Here is a 19,292-nt window from a genome sequence, read left to right as displayed (position 1 = left end):
TCATTCCCACTGAACACTCTCAAACACTCTCAGCAAACCCATTTGTCCCTTTTCCTTAATTGCGATCCTATCCCCATAGAAAGAAGTAGCTCCATAAAAATGGGTGAAGCAAACGGTTTACTATTTCCTACAGTAAACTGCACAAATTACAATTTCATGTTGTTCTGCTCCTAATTTGTTGAATAGGAAGAACAGATTTTGGTTTATAGAAGTCTGCAGGAACTGCTCCAGTTCAAACACATGAACCAGAGACTCATCATCCCCTGTTGCTTTGTAAGCGTATTTATTTCCAAATTGTCCATACAAGGATGCTAAGAAATACAATACTTGGCCTATATAATTTTCTTTATCCCACAGACCAATCATTTTAATTGACTTTAACGTTAAAGAACTGCAATTCATACCCTAAAAATCCTTATTTGCAGCATCTTATATTTAAAGCATTAAAACCTCACAAACACTTCAGCTGCTATGTCTGTACATAGTAGAAAGGACTCATTGCAAGCCAGCACAGTCTCTCTTCTCGGTGGAACTGAGGAGATGACATCCACATACAGAGAAAATTAAAAAGCAAAGAAACAAAAATCACAGCAACAATGAAAATGAACAAACAAACAGATTCCTAAAAAATATCTGGCCATGTAATTTTTAATGCACAAACCTAAAAGTATAGCACTCCATTTCCTGGATATCAATGAGTGAACGTTTGAAAAGTAACTTAAACTAAAGCGAGATTCTGAATTGCTATTAGTGTTAAATATATTTTATGGTGTCATTATTTGTGCAGGGGATGACTGCAGATAAACACCGAACCATGTGCTTCTTGACTCTGGTGTGTGCAAAACTTACTGGCAATATCTCAGCCTTGCAGTTCACTACGAGCAGCAACAGCAAGAGAAGCCCAAGTGTTCTTGAAGATGCACTGAGCTGTCAGTCAGTCTGACTTCTCAAGCAGGGTAGTTCAGCACTGTAAGATTCCTGAAAGAAAAGTCTACAGTGGACATAGCCCCGTGGTGTTACAAAGGTGCTGCAGCGAGAGAGCACAGTGCTAGCTGCTCACACTGGCACTGCAGCTCTTTTCTGGAGTCTACTAAGCCACATGCAGGACTCAGGTTTGACAAGATAACATTTTGTACCTGCTAAAACAGCCACTGTAGCTGAAAACAATTACGGCGACCACATCCCATGCTGTATTTTGGCCTTATGCTGCTTAGTTGTATGATAATACATTCTTTTCTCTCTTTCAGTAATCATGACAAAACAAAATTCATAGCCGAAATGGATGACTGTAATGCCAGAAGAAAAAGCTGTAACTGCAGTCTGCCCATTCTATTCAGAATGAAAAGGAAGGTGAAATGGTTGAGACATTGATACCATTGGAACCTCAGTATATCCCAGGACAGACAATGTAACCGGCTATGCAAGGAAGCAAAATAAACTGCTCTGACCTGAATGCTCCAACACTTCTCCAACAACATCCTGAAGATCAGTAGCAGATGGTCAAGGGGAGCCCACTGGATGATGGCTTGACTTTTGAGTCCTCCTCCTTGCAAAACTGAGACCAAGCCACAGAATTAAGATTGTTTTAAATTTATTACTTATTTTGACAACGATGACTTTTAAATGTTGTTTGTGCTGCGCTGTGAACATTATGTTGGCAACACTGAACTCCAGGCAGTTAACATTGTAATGGAGTTCAAGTGACTGAATTAAAATAATAATGATACCAAAGCAACGACTGGAATTATTGAAAGGTCATATATCTAAATATAGCTTGTTCTGAAGATACTTCCAACTATTGCACCTGTTGAAGTAAATCTATAAAACTGGCTACAATCAAAGCCAGGTGTTTTCGTCAGAACAGGTAAAAAAAGAGAAAGTGTTTATCCCTGTGACTGTGGTAGCTGTTCCACTCAGCCTTACCGGTGAGCAAGGCATAGGCGTTCAGCCAGCTGGTAAAGTCTTTACCCTAGAAAAATGAAGACATTCTGCTCAGCTTCCACACATTTTCTGGGCTGGGCTGTTGCACGCAAACCTGAAGGGGCTGACATCGCCACCAGAGCAACCCGACAGTCAGAGGTGGCACGCAGGAAGAGATGCATTCAGTGGCCACGTAGGCTAACGCCATCCATTTGTTTCCTATGGGTGTTGTACAAGATGCCTTTCTACTTTAGTCACACAGAATAAATATTGGTTAGGAATTCTGGCTACTTGGAAGGGGAGTTCTGGGAACTGATTTTCGAGTACGGATGCAGAGAAATAATGCAGCATTACAAAGGGAACTCACAAACGCAAAAGAACAAAAACCTTCAGGTGACAGAGCCTGCATCAACACAGCCAGTGACGAGCTAAAATCATGCTACTGCTTCATAGAAGAATTTATGCAGGCAGTGAACTCTGGGGACTGGGAAGTGCTTCATGGCAAAGTCATGCCTAAATAACAGGGCTAAAGACTCAAAAATATGATCATAAATTACATTTGTCACTTGCAATCACCTAATTAAGAACTATACCAGTTCATCTTAATGCCCAGAGTCATAGCTTAATCATGGTCTTTGGTATAATCAACAAAACACATGTTTTTCAAGGACTGCTCAGATGCGCTGCACTGTACCGTGCACCGCCTATACAGTACCGCAAACCAAAAGCCTCATTACAGCATGGCTCCGTCTTTGCAGGACTAAAACAAATTTTGATACCGAGCTGTATGTTCACATTTCGTGGTTTAAAAGCATTGAGACAGTGCAGACTGTGGCATCAGTATATTCCAGCAAAGCACACAATAACATAAACTCAGTCTTTACAGTTGAAAGCCGATCCTGAAATTAAAAGGAAAAAAAAATCCTCTGCTGTAACCTTTTTTTTTTTTCCTTAGATATACAGGTCTCCATGAAAAGCTGCTTGTTCTAAGCCTTCCTCTGCTTCTCTGCACCTTGTTTGCTACACGCACATTCAATTTTCTGTTGAAACAGCTAAAATGGAAGAAAAGCTTAGCTCTCGCATTAGCCTTAATAGAAGGTCATACATGAAAGCAGTGCTGCCACTAAGAGGAAGCAGACACAAATAAGGCTCTCTAAACCGGTTTTCAAAATCACATCTCTTTTTCAAGCCAATGTATACCCTGCAGCTGCGCTCACCAGAGAGTAACTGATGCTTTTAACTTTCTGCATAATAGAAAAGCTTTTGAGTAGCATAATATTACAGCATTTAGTTTTTCTAAATCAAATCTGTACAATCACAAACAAGAGAGGGAAAAATAGATACTAAAAGGTACAAGTGGAGATTGTCCGTAAAGCTTTACAGAAGATGGTGGGCAGATGGTAGGGATTTGCAGTGACACAGCTGTTTTTAAAAATAAAGAGGTGGAAGAGGAGGCATGATTACAGCTACACACACATTCCTAAGCCTGTTCACACAAGAATAAAAATTAAGCTAGCAGTGGGAAACAGTTTGCACATTTCTTTATCGTTTGAATTGACATTAAGAAACTATTAAAAATAATCAGCACCTTCAAGTTCCTTCTCCAATCATTAGTTTTCTAAGTAGCCATGAAACAAAGCTGACAACAGAAATACTAGCCCACAATGAGATACTAAAAGGGCAGGGTCAAAATTACTTTCACTGCCTCCAAATAGCACATTTTTGCCATAAACCTTACAGTACAAAAAGACAGGTGTAACATCAAATAAACACTGTAAATGATGTTAACCATTTGAATTTCCTTACTACCAAAGGCTCTAATTTTTCACTTATTTTTTCAGATGTTATCAGTAGATTGCATAGATAGGCAATGCAATGAAGAGTAGCATGTATGGGAGTTACTGTAAATTTAAGAGCATAGGGGTGGGGTAGGAAAGCATCCAAATTCAGTAGGGTATCAAAAACTGAATATGAATATAGCAAAAATGGAAGATCTTTGACCTAAGCAGTAATTTTTATAAAAAGACTTAGTTTCGTAAAAGACCTTGCATTTATTTTTAATACGTAGGTTCATACATACCCCCCTTACACAATCACACAAAGTTTGTGTTAGGTAAATGGTAGAAAGATTGCTAATCTCGTGTGAAAGCATGTCTTTACCAGAGAATCTGGTGAAGCTACTTCTTGACTAGTTATTGATCTCTGTGCACAGGATTAACTCTCTCAGCTCCATTTAAGCTGTTCCTAGATCTAGGAAACGTTAACACTAGAGATACCACTGGAACCGAACGGGCAATCTTTTGATCACTTCCTGCATACTTCAGTCACCTTTTCCACATTTCAGCAGCTCACTTTCTTCAAAGTATTAAAAAAAGACTTGTCAGCATAGACAGACTTCTTTCTACCTTCAAAACAAACAAACAAAAAAACAACAAAAAGCTAATTTTCTGAAGGTATTAACTGGGATCCAACGCAGGAAGAAGATTATCCAGCATCTACCCACTAAATACTTTACACCTACCTCCAGAGCTACCGATGCTGGCTTTTGCTGGGTATTGTACTGAATGAGCTGCAGCAGAAATCCGTCACAAAAAATGCTTCACTCCACGCATTTACTCCACAACACGTCCTTTTGCATTGTTTGAACTGCTCCCAATCCAAAGACAAGAGCAAACTGATTAGCGTAGGTGCTGCCTAGCACACAAAACTCACTCAACATCTGAAGACATTTAAATTAATTTTATTTATACCAGGTTTTCAAATTCAGAAATATTTGAAAGAAATTCAATACTTAAAGACAGGTGCTACATTGATGATCTTTCATCCATCATTAGTGCCATGTTTTCACTCTACAGTCATTAACTCTCCACCACAAACTAAGGGGAAATTACAAAGTTTATGAAAATAGGCAGACATGAAAATTTGGTTTATACTGGAATTGGTGTAAGAGAGTAAAGCTTATCATCAAATTGTGGCAATCTGATTGCTGCTGTATCCCATTACTGGTTCTGAGCAGAAAAGGACTCTTCCATTTGGAGAAATTGACTCTCTGGGTTTTAACCGAACATAGCCCAGATCTGTTTAGTGATCCGACTAGGAATGATTCTTACACTAAAGTCCTTGTAAGTTTAAACTTTGCATCTCCAAAATTGCCACAACCACAAACCTCACCTAGTCACCCTCGTTTTGGACTTAATTGCCCTTTTCAGAGAAATCAAGCCTGTACGCCTATACCTCTTCCAGGATTTACCAAATCAAACAAAACAACTGCTGGTTTTGAAGTATTTCTTAGAAGAAAAATGCCATTTCTGCACGTTACTCTCATGAAAATTGCATTTAACATTTCTTTATCAATAAAGTAACTGAAGCCAAGATACCCAAAAGTCATGTCGACATGGAGATACACAGAAGATATTCAACTTGAGAGGATTTTCCTCTACTTCTAGATCACAATGAGGCCCTCACCATTTTGCATAATGACAGAAAACAACAGCTGACAACCCATTTTGGAACAGATGCCAGCTGTCTCTCATCTGTTTTATAATTTGAACAGTAACAGTTCTGTAGCACTTTATTGTTGCTTTAAAAATAATAATAATAATAATAAAGCCATGTGAATTGGACCTCACATCAGTCAATCATTTCAAGAACAAACTGAAAGCAAACTGATCTTTTTTGATCCAAAACCTGTTTTGGTAGGAGTTCTGAATCTTACATAAATACAGTTTGTGCTTCAATTTTATATCTACTTGGACTGAGTGCATATACAACAAAGCTAGTTTAAAAAAAAAAAAAGGTAACTTTTAATATTCAACTTAGAAGCCACAGACATCTTTCCAGACTGTTTGCAGCAGAGACAAACATTAAATTTAAACACAGTACTGCTTTAAAAAAAAAAAAAAAGTTTAGTGTCTAAAATGAGATTCAAATGCTTTATTAAAATTTAACATTTTCAGTTTTGGCTTTTTTTTCTAAAGAAACCATTTATACCTTGTGAAAATCAGTTAAAAGATTATTCCATTATACTGAACTCAAGTCAAACATAAAGCACAAAGTAGGTCTTTACATTAAACTGGGCGTTGCACACAACATGAATGATCAGAAATAGAGAGACTACTTTGAGGAATAAAAAGTTGTTTTTTCTTTTTCTTATATATAGACAACATGCATACCATCAGTTACTTCTCAACCTTAAAAGATACCTGAAAGGAGAGTTTTGTAGAACAAAACCAAGACTCATTGATATGCTTAGTAAGTCAGTGGTCATCATGCCTTTTTAGTTAAATTCTAGTAAAGTTTAGTCTACATAGAACAGCCAACACAATGAGGTGTGCAAGTCATGGGGATAGCTAGAAGCCTGAAATAAAGTCTTAAAGTTCTACAGGACAAGAAAGCCTAAACGCAGTACCATTACGTTATTTAAAATAAAAAAAAAAACTAAAAAATTGATGACTCTCTGCCTCATCGTTGAAAAAAGGACTATGAACTGAACATAAAAGACCAATATTTAAAAGCTCGACAGTTCTACTCCACCAACTTTTTAAAATAAGGTAATGATAAAGAGCATTCCTTCTAGCAGCATGTACGTTTCAGCTGTGACTGGCTGCCTAACAGAGTGCCTTTATGCATACCAGTAGAATCATGTCCAGTTTTGCCATTTGTGGATAACGATGACAAGATACAAAAGCATGTGTTTGCCATAAATAGCTCTGGCTAAGGGAGGATTGCTCACACAGAGCAGATCAAATTCTCTATAAGGAGAGCATTATTTGGCCCTCAGCCAAAACATGTCCCCAGTGCAAGCCTCGGTAGTGGCAAACACTTTCCAGTTCTATTTACATAGAAGTTAACAGTTCATCTAGGATATTTCTTGTACCGAGTCAGCATTAACACTTAAGAAACAAAAAAATACCGATTCGTATGCTGCGTATCGTATAGCTGTCATGACACATCATCCTATCGACAGACAGAGAGCGGTTAAGATTTCACGTACGGTTTTGCTCTGACATGTAGAACTTTAAGAACATTCAGGTACGGAACACACTGCGGGGTTTATTACTTGGTATTTCTGAGTTCCTGACACAAGTAGTTCGTGGAGCTAACGGTCTCTAGTAGCGGTAGCTTCTATAACGGTAAACTAGGAACGGGTCCTTCATCGAGTGATCGGAATAGAGCCACAAAGTATAGTAAAGCAGTGCCTAAATCATGATTAGGAATGAAAAAAATCGCATTATTTACGATGAGATTAATGATTGTTTAACTTTACAATACTTTCCACAGAAGTTAAGTTATTCGAAATATGCTTAAATTAAACATACTTAAAAACTGTATTTTCCAATGAAAACAAGGCAACATTCTGTAATAAGCCACAAGTTTTATTGCAACGTGGCCAGTTTTTGATCTCAAAAACAATGTTCCATTTAAGGCTCTTTTTAATACAGAAATTGCCATCATGACTGATGTTTTACAAAACTTTAGTGTTTCAAGACTCACATGGTAAACAGATAACTTCTACTCCTGATCAGTAGTGTACATTCAATGGAAAACAAAAGGCATCGTAACAGCTACTTCATTTATAAAGATATGCATGTAACAGGAATGAAACTGAGGTACTACAATAATTTGATGACACGGTTACAGCAACTTAATTGGCATTCCTTTGGGGGGGAGGGGCGGGTCAAACATATTACAAAAAAGTGCTTTAAATGCATAGTGTTGTGTGCTGCCATGTCACAAAAATAGGCTTGTCAAGGCAGGTGAGGTGTATGAATGCACAAGAGCCTCATGGAACTGCAATCAAGTGCAACTGTAAGTAATACTGTATAGAGTCTACCATCCGACCAGTGGACAATACTTTCAAGGCATTCAATTAGCTTACCCTTTGCTGTCTGCTAGACTATTCACATTAACTATCACATTCATTGTACATGTTGCAAGGAATGCATGCAACGTCAGTTTTGGCTAAGAGTGTGACGTGAAAGCATTCCTTGGATCCTACATAAAACTACCAGGATTAAACAGTCTAATGGCAATCACTGGTAGACTGCTTAACAATGACATCTCCTTCAGGGGCATTAGGGAAGGGACTTATTTTTTGAGGAGGGAAGGGGAAAGGGAGTCTAATACTATTCCAATTGAACGAGCTGCAGAAATGGAAGCTCCTTAGATCCAGATGGCACTTGTCTGTCTTTTTATAAGGGTTTTCCTTCAAGTGAAACTACCACGTTGCCTCCCAATTTCTCTCCAAGTGTTGAACGGTCCTTAATATCATCCAAACCATTTACTTGCCACTCATGTTTAATACCTGAAAGACAGACGGACAACAGGGTGTTTGTGAGAACCTCAGCCTCTAAACAGCATTGCAGCTAACGACCGAAACGTTTTTAGGCCCATACCTGTAAATTTCTTTTTAATGGCATCTTTAGAGCTTGCGTAGATCATCTTGCTTTTTAAAGGCGCACTTTCAGGAGCCCTTTAAAGAGAATAGAAAAGAAAAAAAGAACACCAACAACACAACAGTTATTCAATCACCCAGTGTTAAGTCACGAAAATTCAATTTTAACTACAAGCTTTGCTTTTACGCACCAGAATATAAATACCAGGTCTTCTTTCTTAGATTCCTTTGTCTCATATGTGGCATCATACAAAGCGTATCGGCAATCATTCAGTGGTAGCAACTTCACAAAGGCTGAGTAGGGGTCCTCCACGGTATCTCCAATGTCACCAACCAGTATCTGCTTTGACTCCTCTACAATTATTTGTTTTTTGTCATCACTTAAGCAGAAGAGAACTGCTTTCTTTCTTTTTTTAATCTCTTCTGGGGTTGAAGATTTCCTTACTTTCATGTCATTAAAAACCTTTATGACTTCATCGTTCACTGTTACTCCAGAAGCCTGTAAAATGAGTTCAAAGGAATAATTTAAACATCAAAAATTAACACCCTCTAAGCAAGGCGACAGCCCACGGCGCTAGATAAAGAAGCCCACCTGCCCCTGGAAGAACAGAAATACTACACTCAACCCGAGCACGCTACGAGTTTAGTCATCTTTGTAGGACCGGTGCAGAAGACACAAGCGAGGTAAATTCTGCATGCTCGGCATCTTCAACTTTAATTCTGCGTAGCGCCCTTACACAGCTCGGCACGCAACCGTCCTGCTGCAGCAGTGTTACGCTACCCGGCCGTGTGCTTGGCCTGGTCGGGGGCAGGGAGGGCAGAGGGGAGGGAGCTGCGCTCGGCAGTTTGTAGTTTGGGGCCGGGGCGGTTTTTTTTCCCCTCCCCGGTGGAACAAACGCTACGGCAGCGGCACATACCCAGCCCCGTCATGCCTCTCTTTTTGTTGAGTGATGTAAGGGCTCCGCGAGCAGCAGAAATGTTTTCTGCGTTGTGTCAGCCTTGACACCGCGCTTTAAAACCTCCCGGATTTCATCCCGCGCGGCCAGCCTTAGCCGATCTCCCTTCCTGCCTTCCTTCCTGGGCAAACACCGGCCGCAGTCCCTGCGGCTCCCGTCGCGCTCCCGAGCCCAAACCCAGCCCTGTCAGAGCCGGGGAGGCAGGCTCCGGCGGGCGGCCGAGGGCACCGCACAACAAAACGCGGAGCCCCCAGCCCCGCAGCACGGCCCCGGCCCCAGCCCCAGCCCCTCGGCCCCCCAGCCCCCCGCCCCGGCCGGGCAGGTGCGGGCGGCGCCGGGAGCGGCGGCTTTGTCCCGGGGGGGGGGGGGGGGGGGCCGGGGCCGCTCCCCCCGCTTTGTTCGCGGCGGCAGAGAGGGAGAGAAGGAGGGAAGGAGGGAAGGAAGGAAGGAAAGAAGGAGGGAGGGAGGGACGCCCGCCCGCTCCACGGCCGGCACCGGAGCCCCCCGGGCCGAGCGGGACCCCCCCCCCCGGAGCCCCCTCCCCGTCCCGCCGCCGCCGGCCCTCGCCCGCGCCGGTGCCGCTGCCGCCGCCCCTGCCTTCCCCCCGCACCGGGCTAAAATTAGACTAAAATGGCCGCCGGAGGCCGCGGGGCCCGAGCGGCGCCGCGCCGGGCCTGCTCAGCCCCTCGCCCCGCCGCGCCGCGCCGCCCCCGGGGCCGCCCTCCCGACCTCCTTCCTCCCTTCCCTTCCCTTCCCTTCCTTTCCCTTCCCTTCCTCCCTTCCCTTCCCTTCTTCCCCCCGCGCCCGCCCTCACCATGGCGCCGGGCGGCGGGGCGGCGGCGGCTGCCTGCGGTGCGGGGCTGCTGCGCGCCGGGGAGCGGAGCCGAGCGGAGCGGAGGGGAGCGGAGCGGAGCGCGGCGCTGCGCCGGGGGCCGGGCGGGCGGGGACTCGGCCGGGCGGGGATGAGCCGCGGCGGCCGGGGAGGGCCCGTCACATGCGCAGCGCCGCCACCACGTGCCGCCGCCGCACCAGCGCCCCGCCCGCACCGCCCCCGTGGGGTGGGATGGGATGGGATGGGATGGCGGCCGGGCTCGGCTGGGGGCGGTGATGGGCACCGGGGGCGGCCGCGGGGCCTCGCCTCGCCCCGCCCGGCCCGGCCCGGCCGGGCTCCGTCCCCGCCGCCCTTATCGCGGCCGCGTCCAGCCGCAGCCGAGCCGCCTGGCAGCGGGACAGCGCCTCCTGGCAGCGCCCGCACGGCCCCCAGCCGGCCGCCGATACGGCTGGGGCGTGAGGCGCAGCGCGGGCGGATACCGGGGTGGCTTCCAGGAAAGCGGGGAGGGGACGGCCCTGCGGGCCGGGCCGGGCACCCGTGAGGGACCGGGTGGGCTCCGGGGGTCCCTCGCTGTGGCACCCGGCGCAGGCCGTGCCGGCCGTGGCACAGCGAGAGGACGAGGGGGCTGCCGGCGCCCTGAAGTGGCGCGGCTGAAAGCCCCGAGCTGCCGGGCCGTGTGTGTGAGCACCCATCCCTCCGGCCCTCCCCGCAGCGCCCGGGCCGCGTCGGGTATGTGGGATTCTTTCCCCACTGCTCCGTGCCACCCCGGGGGCCCGGCGAGCAGCTGTGTTTCCAGGTCTCCTCCTCTCCGAGTCACATCCTGCCCTCTCCTGGTTCCAGGATTCAGGATGGAGCTGCATCCGTCCAGATTCAAAAGTGGGCCCTTCAGGCTTGAAGCCGCTAACCTGGAGCTATATTACCACGCCAGCCTTCCTGCGCACTCAGGAGTCCCCGCCACCCCCGAGCTGAAGACAAGGAGCCTGGTGCAGTCAGCTTCTTCCCAGCTGAGGGCCACAGGGTGACTCCCACTGCCCGCACACGTGCCAGCAACGTCGGATCCGGGGATGAGGACCCGGACTGCGTATTTGCATTGGAAAAGTTGTCCGTGACACAGCTCCGTCTTCAAATACGATACATGCTGCTTTGTGTTTAAGCAAGCAATCAGGATAGGTGGAAAATTATTACGTGAATTAATAGCACAAATCCTAAACTGGGTAACTCTCCAGACACAGTTTTATGGTTGACTTCGACCAACGTAAGCCCGTTGAGAATGTCTCTTCAGGCCCATTTCTGGGCACCTGCGTCTCACAGACTCGGGTGAACTCGCCCTGCTCGGTACGGCTAAGGACTCACAGAACAGCACTCGTGACCCTGCAGTGTGTGACATGCCCCTCCTGTGTCCCAAGCGCAGGCCCGTGTGCCTTACACTACTACTGGTGTAAAACAAAGCTGCTGTGCGTGGGTGCCCAGACCCTCACAGCACACCCTCACCACCCACACACAGGCCCTGCCCTGCGCTGCCAAGGCAGCAAAGCCAAAGGTGGAAGAGGAGTTACCATCCCCAGAGCTGCACAGCCGGAGAGATGCTCCAGGGATGACAAGTCAAAATTGTGCATGACTCACCCTCCTTCTTTACTGCCATGGAAACTGAATAATGAATCATAAGTGCTTGTTATGCTGTTCAGCTCTTCAGAGGGCCTGGGTGTGTTCGGCTTGCCTAAGCTCGTGCCACAGAAGCAGAACTGAAATGGCCAAAAAACTCCTTGCCATAAGGGAAACTATAAAGTATTGGAGTGTCTGAAAACCACATCCCAGGTACTTCTAGAGCAAATGCACCTTAAGTGCGCACGGGTAAAATTCCTAAATCAGTTCCAAACGTAACAATTCCTTCTCCAGACCTACGTTCACTGTAATGACACTGCGACCCTGGTAACACTTTCAGACCCAAGAAATTCAGCTACCAAGTGAAGAATACATCACAAACTCACGAATGCTGACACCCCGCCTGTCATGACCAGTGAGATGTTATCCCGTACCAACCTACCAGCACCGAGTCAGCAAGTGAAAATGCAAAGTCCAAAGGAACAGCTCGAGCTGAGAGCAGTAGGATCTGTTTTTGCCTACCTTAAATATCAGATCACGGCTGACATACCTTGCTGACACGCTGAAGATCTGCCGCAATTCCCCTGAAGCTGGCCTTGCTCCTGGAAACAAAGACGCACTGCTACGTGAAGGTGCGATCTCGCAATCCATGATTTCAGGAGAAGAGCTGCTGTGTCAAGCTTTTACACCTCCTTTTGCTCCCAGCCTATCTCCACCTTCGGCATGGACTTCCACATTGACCTACCTGAGTGCGGGGCTCCTGGTGATCTCCTGTTCCAGCAGAAAGCTAACAGACAGCGCTTCCCACTCCGCAGAAGGCGACCTGACTGACTAGCACTGACCCCGGGTCCCAGCTGCCTCAGTTCTGAGGGTGCGATCCACCACAGAAAGGAGAAGCGGTCTGCCATCTGCCCAGCTCCAAGCACCACCTCTCAGGCAGGCCCTCCTTAGAGGTTTGCAGCTCCGACCCGCCCGCTGGATTTCTGAGTGCTGTCCTCTCGTGGCACCGTCCTACCATCTGTGCCGAGGCGAAGGTGTATCCTGGCTCCTGGGGAACTTCCAGCTCCACTGCAGAACCCCAAAGATTCCTAACCCATTTCTGTCTGCTTTACCCATACACAAAATGGGGCCATAACCAGCCACCCAACAACCACTGTCACTAGCTGGAACCACCTGAAGCGTGCCATAAAATCAAAGGAGTAAAGCTTCAGCTAGACCCTGCCCCTGGGAAGAAAGGCTGTTATATGCCCGGAGTGCTGCTAACACAGACGCTGGATGCTGCATCACTGAAGAGCTCATCCTTAGCACCTCTCAGTGCCACGCCAAGCAAGCAATGGTATTTTACAACCAGAAGACACCTGAGCAAACTCGGATAACATGTGCGACTTGACCAGACCCAGAGATTTTTTGAGCAAGCTGGAAAACCTGACCCTGAGGGGTGCAGAAACCTCTCCGAAAGGCAGATCTCATACCGTGCCTTCGTGCTCCTGGCCAAACTCATCCCGAGTCCGGTCCGTAGCGGGGCCCCAAATACCGGTGCGTTACCTCTAACCTGTGCTTACAGCTCCTGCTGAAGGACGGGCTAACTTGCAGCAAAATCCCAGGTGCCAGCAAGCCAGGGCTCCCAGCCCAACCCACCCGCTAGCTGCTCAGCTTTTCTGGAGGGACAAAGTGCCCGCGCCCTCTGCCCTGCTCTCAGCTGCACGCAAGCTCTCTCGGTTGTGCCACCTTCAGGAACAAAACCTGCAGCTGCAGCCCCGCAGCTGACACGGCAGTTTGGGGCAGGCTGTTAGCACAAGTCTTTTCTTGCCTGGGCCAAAAGCAAAGGCAGCACCACCAAGCAGCCCCTGCCTCCACTCTGCCTCTGCGTGGCACCACAGGGGGCAGGGCAGAGGGGCAGGAGGCTGCTCGCATGGATGCTGAGCTCGGGGAACCCCCGGTGGGCTGGGGCTTCGTGCTGGGGCCGAGCAGGGTTTCTGTGCCCGTTTTGCTACGTGACTCACGTGCTGCCGTTGCCGCTCCCAGCCCTCGCCTGCCTTGGCTACTGGAACCTCTTCAGGCCCGGGCCAGTCCGTGCAGGACGGTTCCCTACCCCCTGCATCACCTTCCCCCTTTGATGCTCTCGTTCTGGACTGTGAGGGCAGATGCAAGCTACATTAGCCTGTGGCAGCAAGGGGCTGCCGGGCTGTAAGGACGGCCTGCTGCTGGCAGAGGCCGTGGCTGGGAGGCTGCTGGAAGCAGCGGGGTCAGCCATTGCCCCGTGCTCCCGTACAAAGCTGTGGAGAGAAAGGAGCTCCTCTCCCCGCCTGCCCAGCTTGAAAAGCCGCTCGGCGAAGATAAATCAAGGAAGCACCGAACTGGCACCGGCTCAGGTGCAGGCAGCTCTCAGATCTCCTCCCTGATGCTGCTTCCCTCCCAGGCATCACGTCTGAGCTCCTAAGTCTCACGCGGGCTAGGTCAAAGGCAAACCACCAGGGGGAGAGCTGAGGCCAGGCTGGGGCTGGTTGCACGCTTCCACCTGGACAAAATTCAGGGGCCAGCAGCAGGTTTTGGTTGGGATTCTCCTACGAAAACCTGTGGATATAGGGAAGGGGGTGACAACGACAACTCACAGCCAAGACAGCTCTTCTTCTGAAGGACGAATCCTTTGCCGTAAGCATTCGCAAGGCCCGGCGCCCTCCAAGCACGAGGTTTTGTGCCATGTAACCACTGATCTGGGTATCCTGCCACCCCCTCGGCCAGCCGCAGTGCCCGCAGGGCAGCGCAGCCACCGCCGTGCCCTCCCTGACTGGCAGCACAGCCTGGGGCTGCTGGACATCTTCCCAGGCTTCTGCCCGCAGAGGCCAATGCTGATCCACCTCAGCGCCTCTTCAAGCAGCACGGGGCTCCAGGAGACAACGTGTGGGCTCCAGAGCTACCCAGCCGGGTTTTTCCTCAAAGCCCCCTTTAAATGGCACGTCCCTACCTCCTCCACAGCCTGCAACCTTCTGCTGAGAGAGGAAATCCGAGCATCTCCCATCCGGCACGTGCCCTCCCGTCCCCCAGACAGACCTCACAGGGACACGCCAGCGGCAGCAAGCTCCGGAAGCAGGACACAGCCACCCAGAGGGTTTGTCGAGACCATCAAATAATAATTTACTGTGATTCAATCTGTGGCTTTGTACAGTTGCCGGGGGTGGGAGGAGGCCAAAGGGAGGAGGGGATGGGGAAAGAAAGAAAAAAAAAGTCGTTTGCTGCAGGCCCGGGTGAAGTGCGAGATAGTCCTTGGAGGGGCTGACGCTCCCCCCGTCCTCTTCCTCCTCCTCCTCTTCCTCTCCCCCTGTACTCCTCCCCCGGATCCGATTGTTTCTTCCTTCGCTTCACCTTTCCTGGCGCTCTGCACAGGGGAAACCTCTCCAGGTCGCGGTCCAGTCAGCTGAAACGAGAAGAGGGAGGATGCTCATTAGTACCCGCTGGCTCTCGGAAGCCACAGCAGCCCTTCCCACTGCCACCCCTCGCCTTTTGGGACAGCCCTGCTAGTGCCCACGGAGGGAAAGCCAAGGGCTAGGCAGGTCTTGGAAGCCTGAACCTGGCCAGGCAAGGCTTCTGCACGTGTGCCGAAGGGAACAAATGCTCCGTGGAGCAGCGGGTGAGGCTCAGGGGGCTCACCAAACCCTCTGCCCTGCGGTGATCTCCTCCTCCTTCCTCCAGGGAAGAGGGGAACCACGAGGCGAGTCCACAGCAGGGCAAGGAGCCAAACCTCTGAGCTCCCCGGCCACACACGCAGCCTCTCCTCTCGTGTCCCGATGTTCCTCCTCCTCCTCTGCTCTTGTCCTCAGCTGGCCACCGCGGCTAATGCACGCTGGCGTGCCCGGTGTCCGGTTTGTGACGCTGGAACCACCTCCTGGGGCTGCACTGCCCGGAGAAAAGGACCGTGCCTAGTCCTGTAGGGCAGCAGCCACGGCAGCAAAACGTTCTCCTTCCACTCCTCTAGTCTCAAGCCTCCCCTCCTGCCTGCCGTGGGGGAGCTGCCACGGGTTGTGCAATTCACGGAGGCATCTCAGGATGCCTCTGCATCTCCGCGGGGGCTGTATGTGCATCGCAGTGCTGCCCAGACAGGCCCTGCTCCTCCGCCCCGCTGCAAGCAGCCCATGCAGAAGACGTGGGTGACACAGGGCAATCTGTTCACAGAGGGAACCGGAGGGGAAAACCCTCCTGGCCGCGGCCAGCCCCTCTTTTTGAAGCCAAGGCCGGTCACCAGCAGTCCCCGCAGGAGGGGGCGGCTGCCTCAGCCCAGCCCGCGCGTCCCCACGTGCTGTCAGCCGCGAGCCAGAGCAGGAAACGAGCCCCGCGCTCACATCCCCATCCGGAGGAAGCGCCGCTGAACATCTGGAGGGGCCGAACATCTGGAAAGCTCTCAGCAGCCAGGAGGGCGCTAGGCACGGCGCACGGCTCAGCCCCCGGGGCCCGCGCACTGCTCGGCGGGGAGCGGAGGGGTGGGGTGCTCGGCTGGGCTCTTGCTCATAGGAAGCAAACGCTGCCAGCGATGGGTTTTTTTTAGGGGGGGGAAGAGCTCTGCTGAGCTGGCGGCCTTTGCCTCAAAAAGCAAGGGAGGGAAACCAGCTGCCCACCTCCACCTCCAGCTGGAGCCTCCGAGCACAGTCGCTGCTGTAACGCTGCCTTTCTCTGTAGAGCTGTGTGAAGGGATGAAGGGGCAGGCGGGGCGTCTGGGAGACCCCCCAGGAGACATCACACCAAGAGCAACGGGCGTGCAGGGTTTTCTCCTAATCCCCAGCCCTAGGGACACAGTCTCTAGCTGTCCCTTACACGTGCATTTCCCTGGGGCGCTCAGCCCCGTTGCCTCTCCCCCCTTCCGCTACAGAATTCTGCTATCCAGCAGGACTGCAGTGACTTAAATACATTCATCACTTAAAAAAAAAAACAAGGAAAGAAAAGAAAAATAGGCAAGCAGATATAGACAATCTGAACAACTCCTTTTGGCTCTGGCACGCACCATTTGTAGAAGCAAAACAGCCCCCTTACGGCTAATTCTCGGCATTGCATCAGCTTCACATATCCCTGGGGATATACCTAAGGGGAAAACTCTTCTGAGGAACAGAGGCCTTTCAGAGTCAGATGCTCTGCCTCTGAAATCTACCTGACTTTATTCAGATGCTCTGAAGCCTCAGGACAATGCGATTTATGCATTAGGAGGCGATGTGCTCACGCAGTTCCTCATCTAAGCAATTACAGGGTCAGCCTGGTGAACACGCATCCCTCCGCTGTCAGAGGGTCAGCATGGGAAGGAGCTTTCCTGGGGAAAGCATGACAAAAACATGTCTTTTTTTTTTTTTCAGTGTTCTGTAGAATTTTGTTCTGCTGAATGAGGGGAAAAAATAAACAACCCTTTCCTCCCACACATTTCCTCAGGAAAGTGGGAAGTTTTGACTTACCTATGTTTTGACAGAAGATGCTATTTCAGTCAGAAATCTCTTGAATTAAGAAATAGCCACCGCTGAAATTGTTTCCGACGCATCTGTTCGCAGGCAAGTACCCCTGCCCCGCTTCCTACGTGCCCCGCTGCCCCCCGTCCCCGCTCGCGGCACTCACCGCAGTCACGAGACGACACATTTACAGTTCATGCAGCCGGGGCCGCTCTCGTCGGGCGGATTCAGCTTGCGCAGTTTGTGCTGCCGGATCTCCCGCACTAAGGTGTAGAAGGCATCCTCGACGCCCTGCAGGAAACACACGTGGCTTGTGGTGGCTGCCCGCTCTGAGAGGGAGAAGGGCTGGGCCTGCCCGCCAGCGAGGAGCCCCCGCGCTGCCTCCAAGCGGCGAGGATTGCCGAGCTGGAGGCGTGAGACCAAGCCAAGAGGACAAAGAGGAATCCTAGCACGGCCCCCAAAACGGTGAGCAAGACTGAGTGAGCGACAGCACGGCTGAAGATTCCTGGTGACTAAGCAGCTTTCGGCAGCCTGAGCAAGGCCTGCCATCCAGGAGGAAAGCCCCTGCTCGATGACTGAAGGTGACGGCCGCCCCTCTGCCACCTCTGTGCTCTGGCTGCCTGCAGAACAAACACCTGGGGAGGCTGGAAAAACACCGTGCTGCTTCACGGCTGCTGCCTGGGCTGCCATGGGGTTCCCCTGGCTCTGCAACGTGTCTGAGCCTCCTCCCAGCAGAAACTGGGCCATCCCATGGGCTCGGACCAACACAGACCCTATCCGCCAGAGCTCCTGATACTGCAGCAGCACGAAGGCATTCAGAGGCCGACTCGTGAGCTTACGTAGCAAAGTCATCTTCCCTTCGCTGCTGCCTGAGCACCAATCTTCTCCAGATTGGAAGTGTGAGCCCTGATGGGGAGGGGAACATCCTGATGGAGCATTTAGCCTTGGGGAAGCAGCTCACACCAGATCTGTCTGCAAGGCACGCAGAGACCAAAGCACACAGCTCTGCACTGCCAGGGTTTGTCCTGCTGGGGCACCCCGAGACAGAGGCAGCAGCCTGGGGATGGGCTGGGGATCCTGCCACGAGAATTTATTTCCCCGGTGCCATCACTGAACAGGCTCCTCGGGCCATCAATCACAGCTTGCATACAAGGCAAGGCCGCGGCCGATTCGGGAGCTTTCCAGCAGCTCCATTCCCAGCATCTCAGCGGCAGTAAATCAGCGCCCATGCTGGCTTGCTCTAATTCACGCTCCCTTCCCTGCTTGCCGCCACTTCGGAGCTGTCAGAGAGACTTACGGCACTCCGGGTAACGAGCAGCTGGAGCGCTGCTTGCCCGACAGCCCGAGCACACAGCCCTGTCATCGCGGCCGTGCGTCAGTCCTGCCCATGTCCGTCAGGGAGGCTGCTGGCAGAGCCACGCCACCTCCCGCTGCCCCTTCGCACGCGAGGCAGGGCAGCTGGAGGGAAGGCTCAACCCTCTGCCAGTGGAGGCGAATGTTGTAGTCCCAGCGAAGCTACAAACACCCAGAAGAGGGGGTGAGAGGGAAAGGGTTTACGACTTGACCAGCTGGCGTTGCTGCTACTCACAGGCTGCAGGCAGAAAGCAACCCCGGATGTGGATCCGGCTCTCCGGGGTTATAGGAAGAAAGAGGGGAAAGGGAAGGAAAGGGAAGATTTTGGCAGGGGGCACTAGTCTGTGTGTTAACTGCTCCTCCTCCTACCTGTCTGGTTTTGGCCGACGTTTCTATGTAGGGGATCCCGTAACTCCGGGCCAGGTCCTGTGCTTGCCGCGTCTCCACTGTCCGGGCTGGCAGGTCACATTTGTTCCCCACCAGCACCATGGGGACATCATCTGAGTCCTTCACCCTCTTGATCTGCTCCCTGCAACAGTAAGAGATGCTGAAGTGAAGGGAGAAAAGGCTCCAGAGCGCTCCCCACCAGCACGGAGGAAAGGTCGCTTCTTCCTCAAGCTGTGCTTCCCTGCTGCAGCATGCCTCGGGCAGGGCTTTCGGGAGGACGAACGTGACCGTAGCATGTAAGCAAGTAAACAGCAGCAAAATAGTCGGCCAGTTTGGGAAATGGAAACTAAACATGCTTCTGCTCTTCAAATGCAACCGTTAAAAAATTCAGCTTGAAATTATGGCAATTGATATCAAGACAAAAG

The 19,292-nt window shown here is 50.4% G+C and overlaps 2 protein-coding genes across 5 annotated transcripts in view; both read right to left on the bottom strand.

Moving 5' to 3' along the window:
• Positions 1-4,644: 4,644 nt before the first annotated feature.
• On the bottom strand, positions 4,645-10,328 carry CFL2 (cofilin 2). Of its 3 annotated transcripts, none has more exons than XM_080592619.1 (4): positions 10,085-10,328; positions 8,506-8,813; positions 8,316-8,392; positions 4,645-8,224 (listed from the first exon to the last, which is right to left on the bottom strand). In XM_080592619.1, exons 1-4 carry the CDS (start codon positions 10,085-10,087, stop codon positions 8,112-8,114), a joined length of 501 nt encoding a protein of 166 aa, XP_080448745.1. In that variant the 5' UTR covers positions 10,088-10,328; the 3' UTR covers positions 4,645-8,111. The 3 variants fall into 3 exon arrangements, with proteins under 3 accessions (XP_080448745.1, XP_080448743.1, XP_080448744.1); XM_080592617.1 differs by lacking the exon at positions 10,085-10,328 and adding an exon at positions 9,881-9,991; XM_080592618.1 differs by lacking the exon at positions 10,085-10,328 and adding an exon at positions 9,232-9,542.
• Positions 10,329-14,814: 4,486 nt separating this feature from the next.
• The window catches only part of HRAS (HRas proto-oncogene, GTPase), a 39,637-nt gene continuing 35,159 nt past the window's right edge, over positions 14,815-19,292 (bottom strand). For both annotated transcript variants that reach the window (XM_080592616.1, XM_080592615.1), the window contains exons 4-6: positions 18,850-19,009; positions 17,294-17,418; positions 14,815-15,119 (exon numbers count right to left, since the gene is read on the bottom strand). In XM_080592616.1, coding sequence (XP_080448742.1) covers positions 17,299-17,418; positions 18,850-19,009 — 280 coding nt within the window. In that variant the 3' untranslated portion in view covers positions 14,815-15,119; positions 17,294-17,298. The remainder of the gene's footprint in view (positions 15,120-17,293; positions 17,419-18,849; positions 19,010-19,292) is intronic.

Source organism: Anser brachyrhynchus (genome assembly GCF_964034855.1).
Source record: "Anser brachyrhynchus genome assembly, chromosome: 5".
NCBI classification, from domain to species: Eukaryota; Metazoa; Chordata; class Aves; order Anseriformes; family Anatidae; genus Anser; species Anser brachyrhynchus.
Note: the sequence above shows the minus strand (reverse complement) of the source record. Positions and strands in the feature narration are given on the sequence as shown.

What these genes read in the sequence shown, in the direction of transcription:
- CFL2 (XM_080592619.1), bottom strand. An exon ending in GACCTGGTATTTATATTCTG is followed by an intron (nt 8,393 to 8,505) that starts GTGCGTAAAAGC and finishes TTCTCTTTAAAG; the next exon opens with GGCTCCTGAAAGTGCGCCTT. An exon ending in CATTAAAAAGAAATTTACAG is followed by an intron (nt 8,225 to 8,315) that starts GTATGGGCCTAA and finishes TCTGTCTTTCAG; the next exon opens with GTATTAAACATGAGTGGCAA.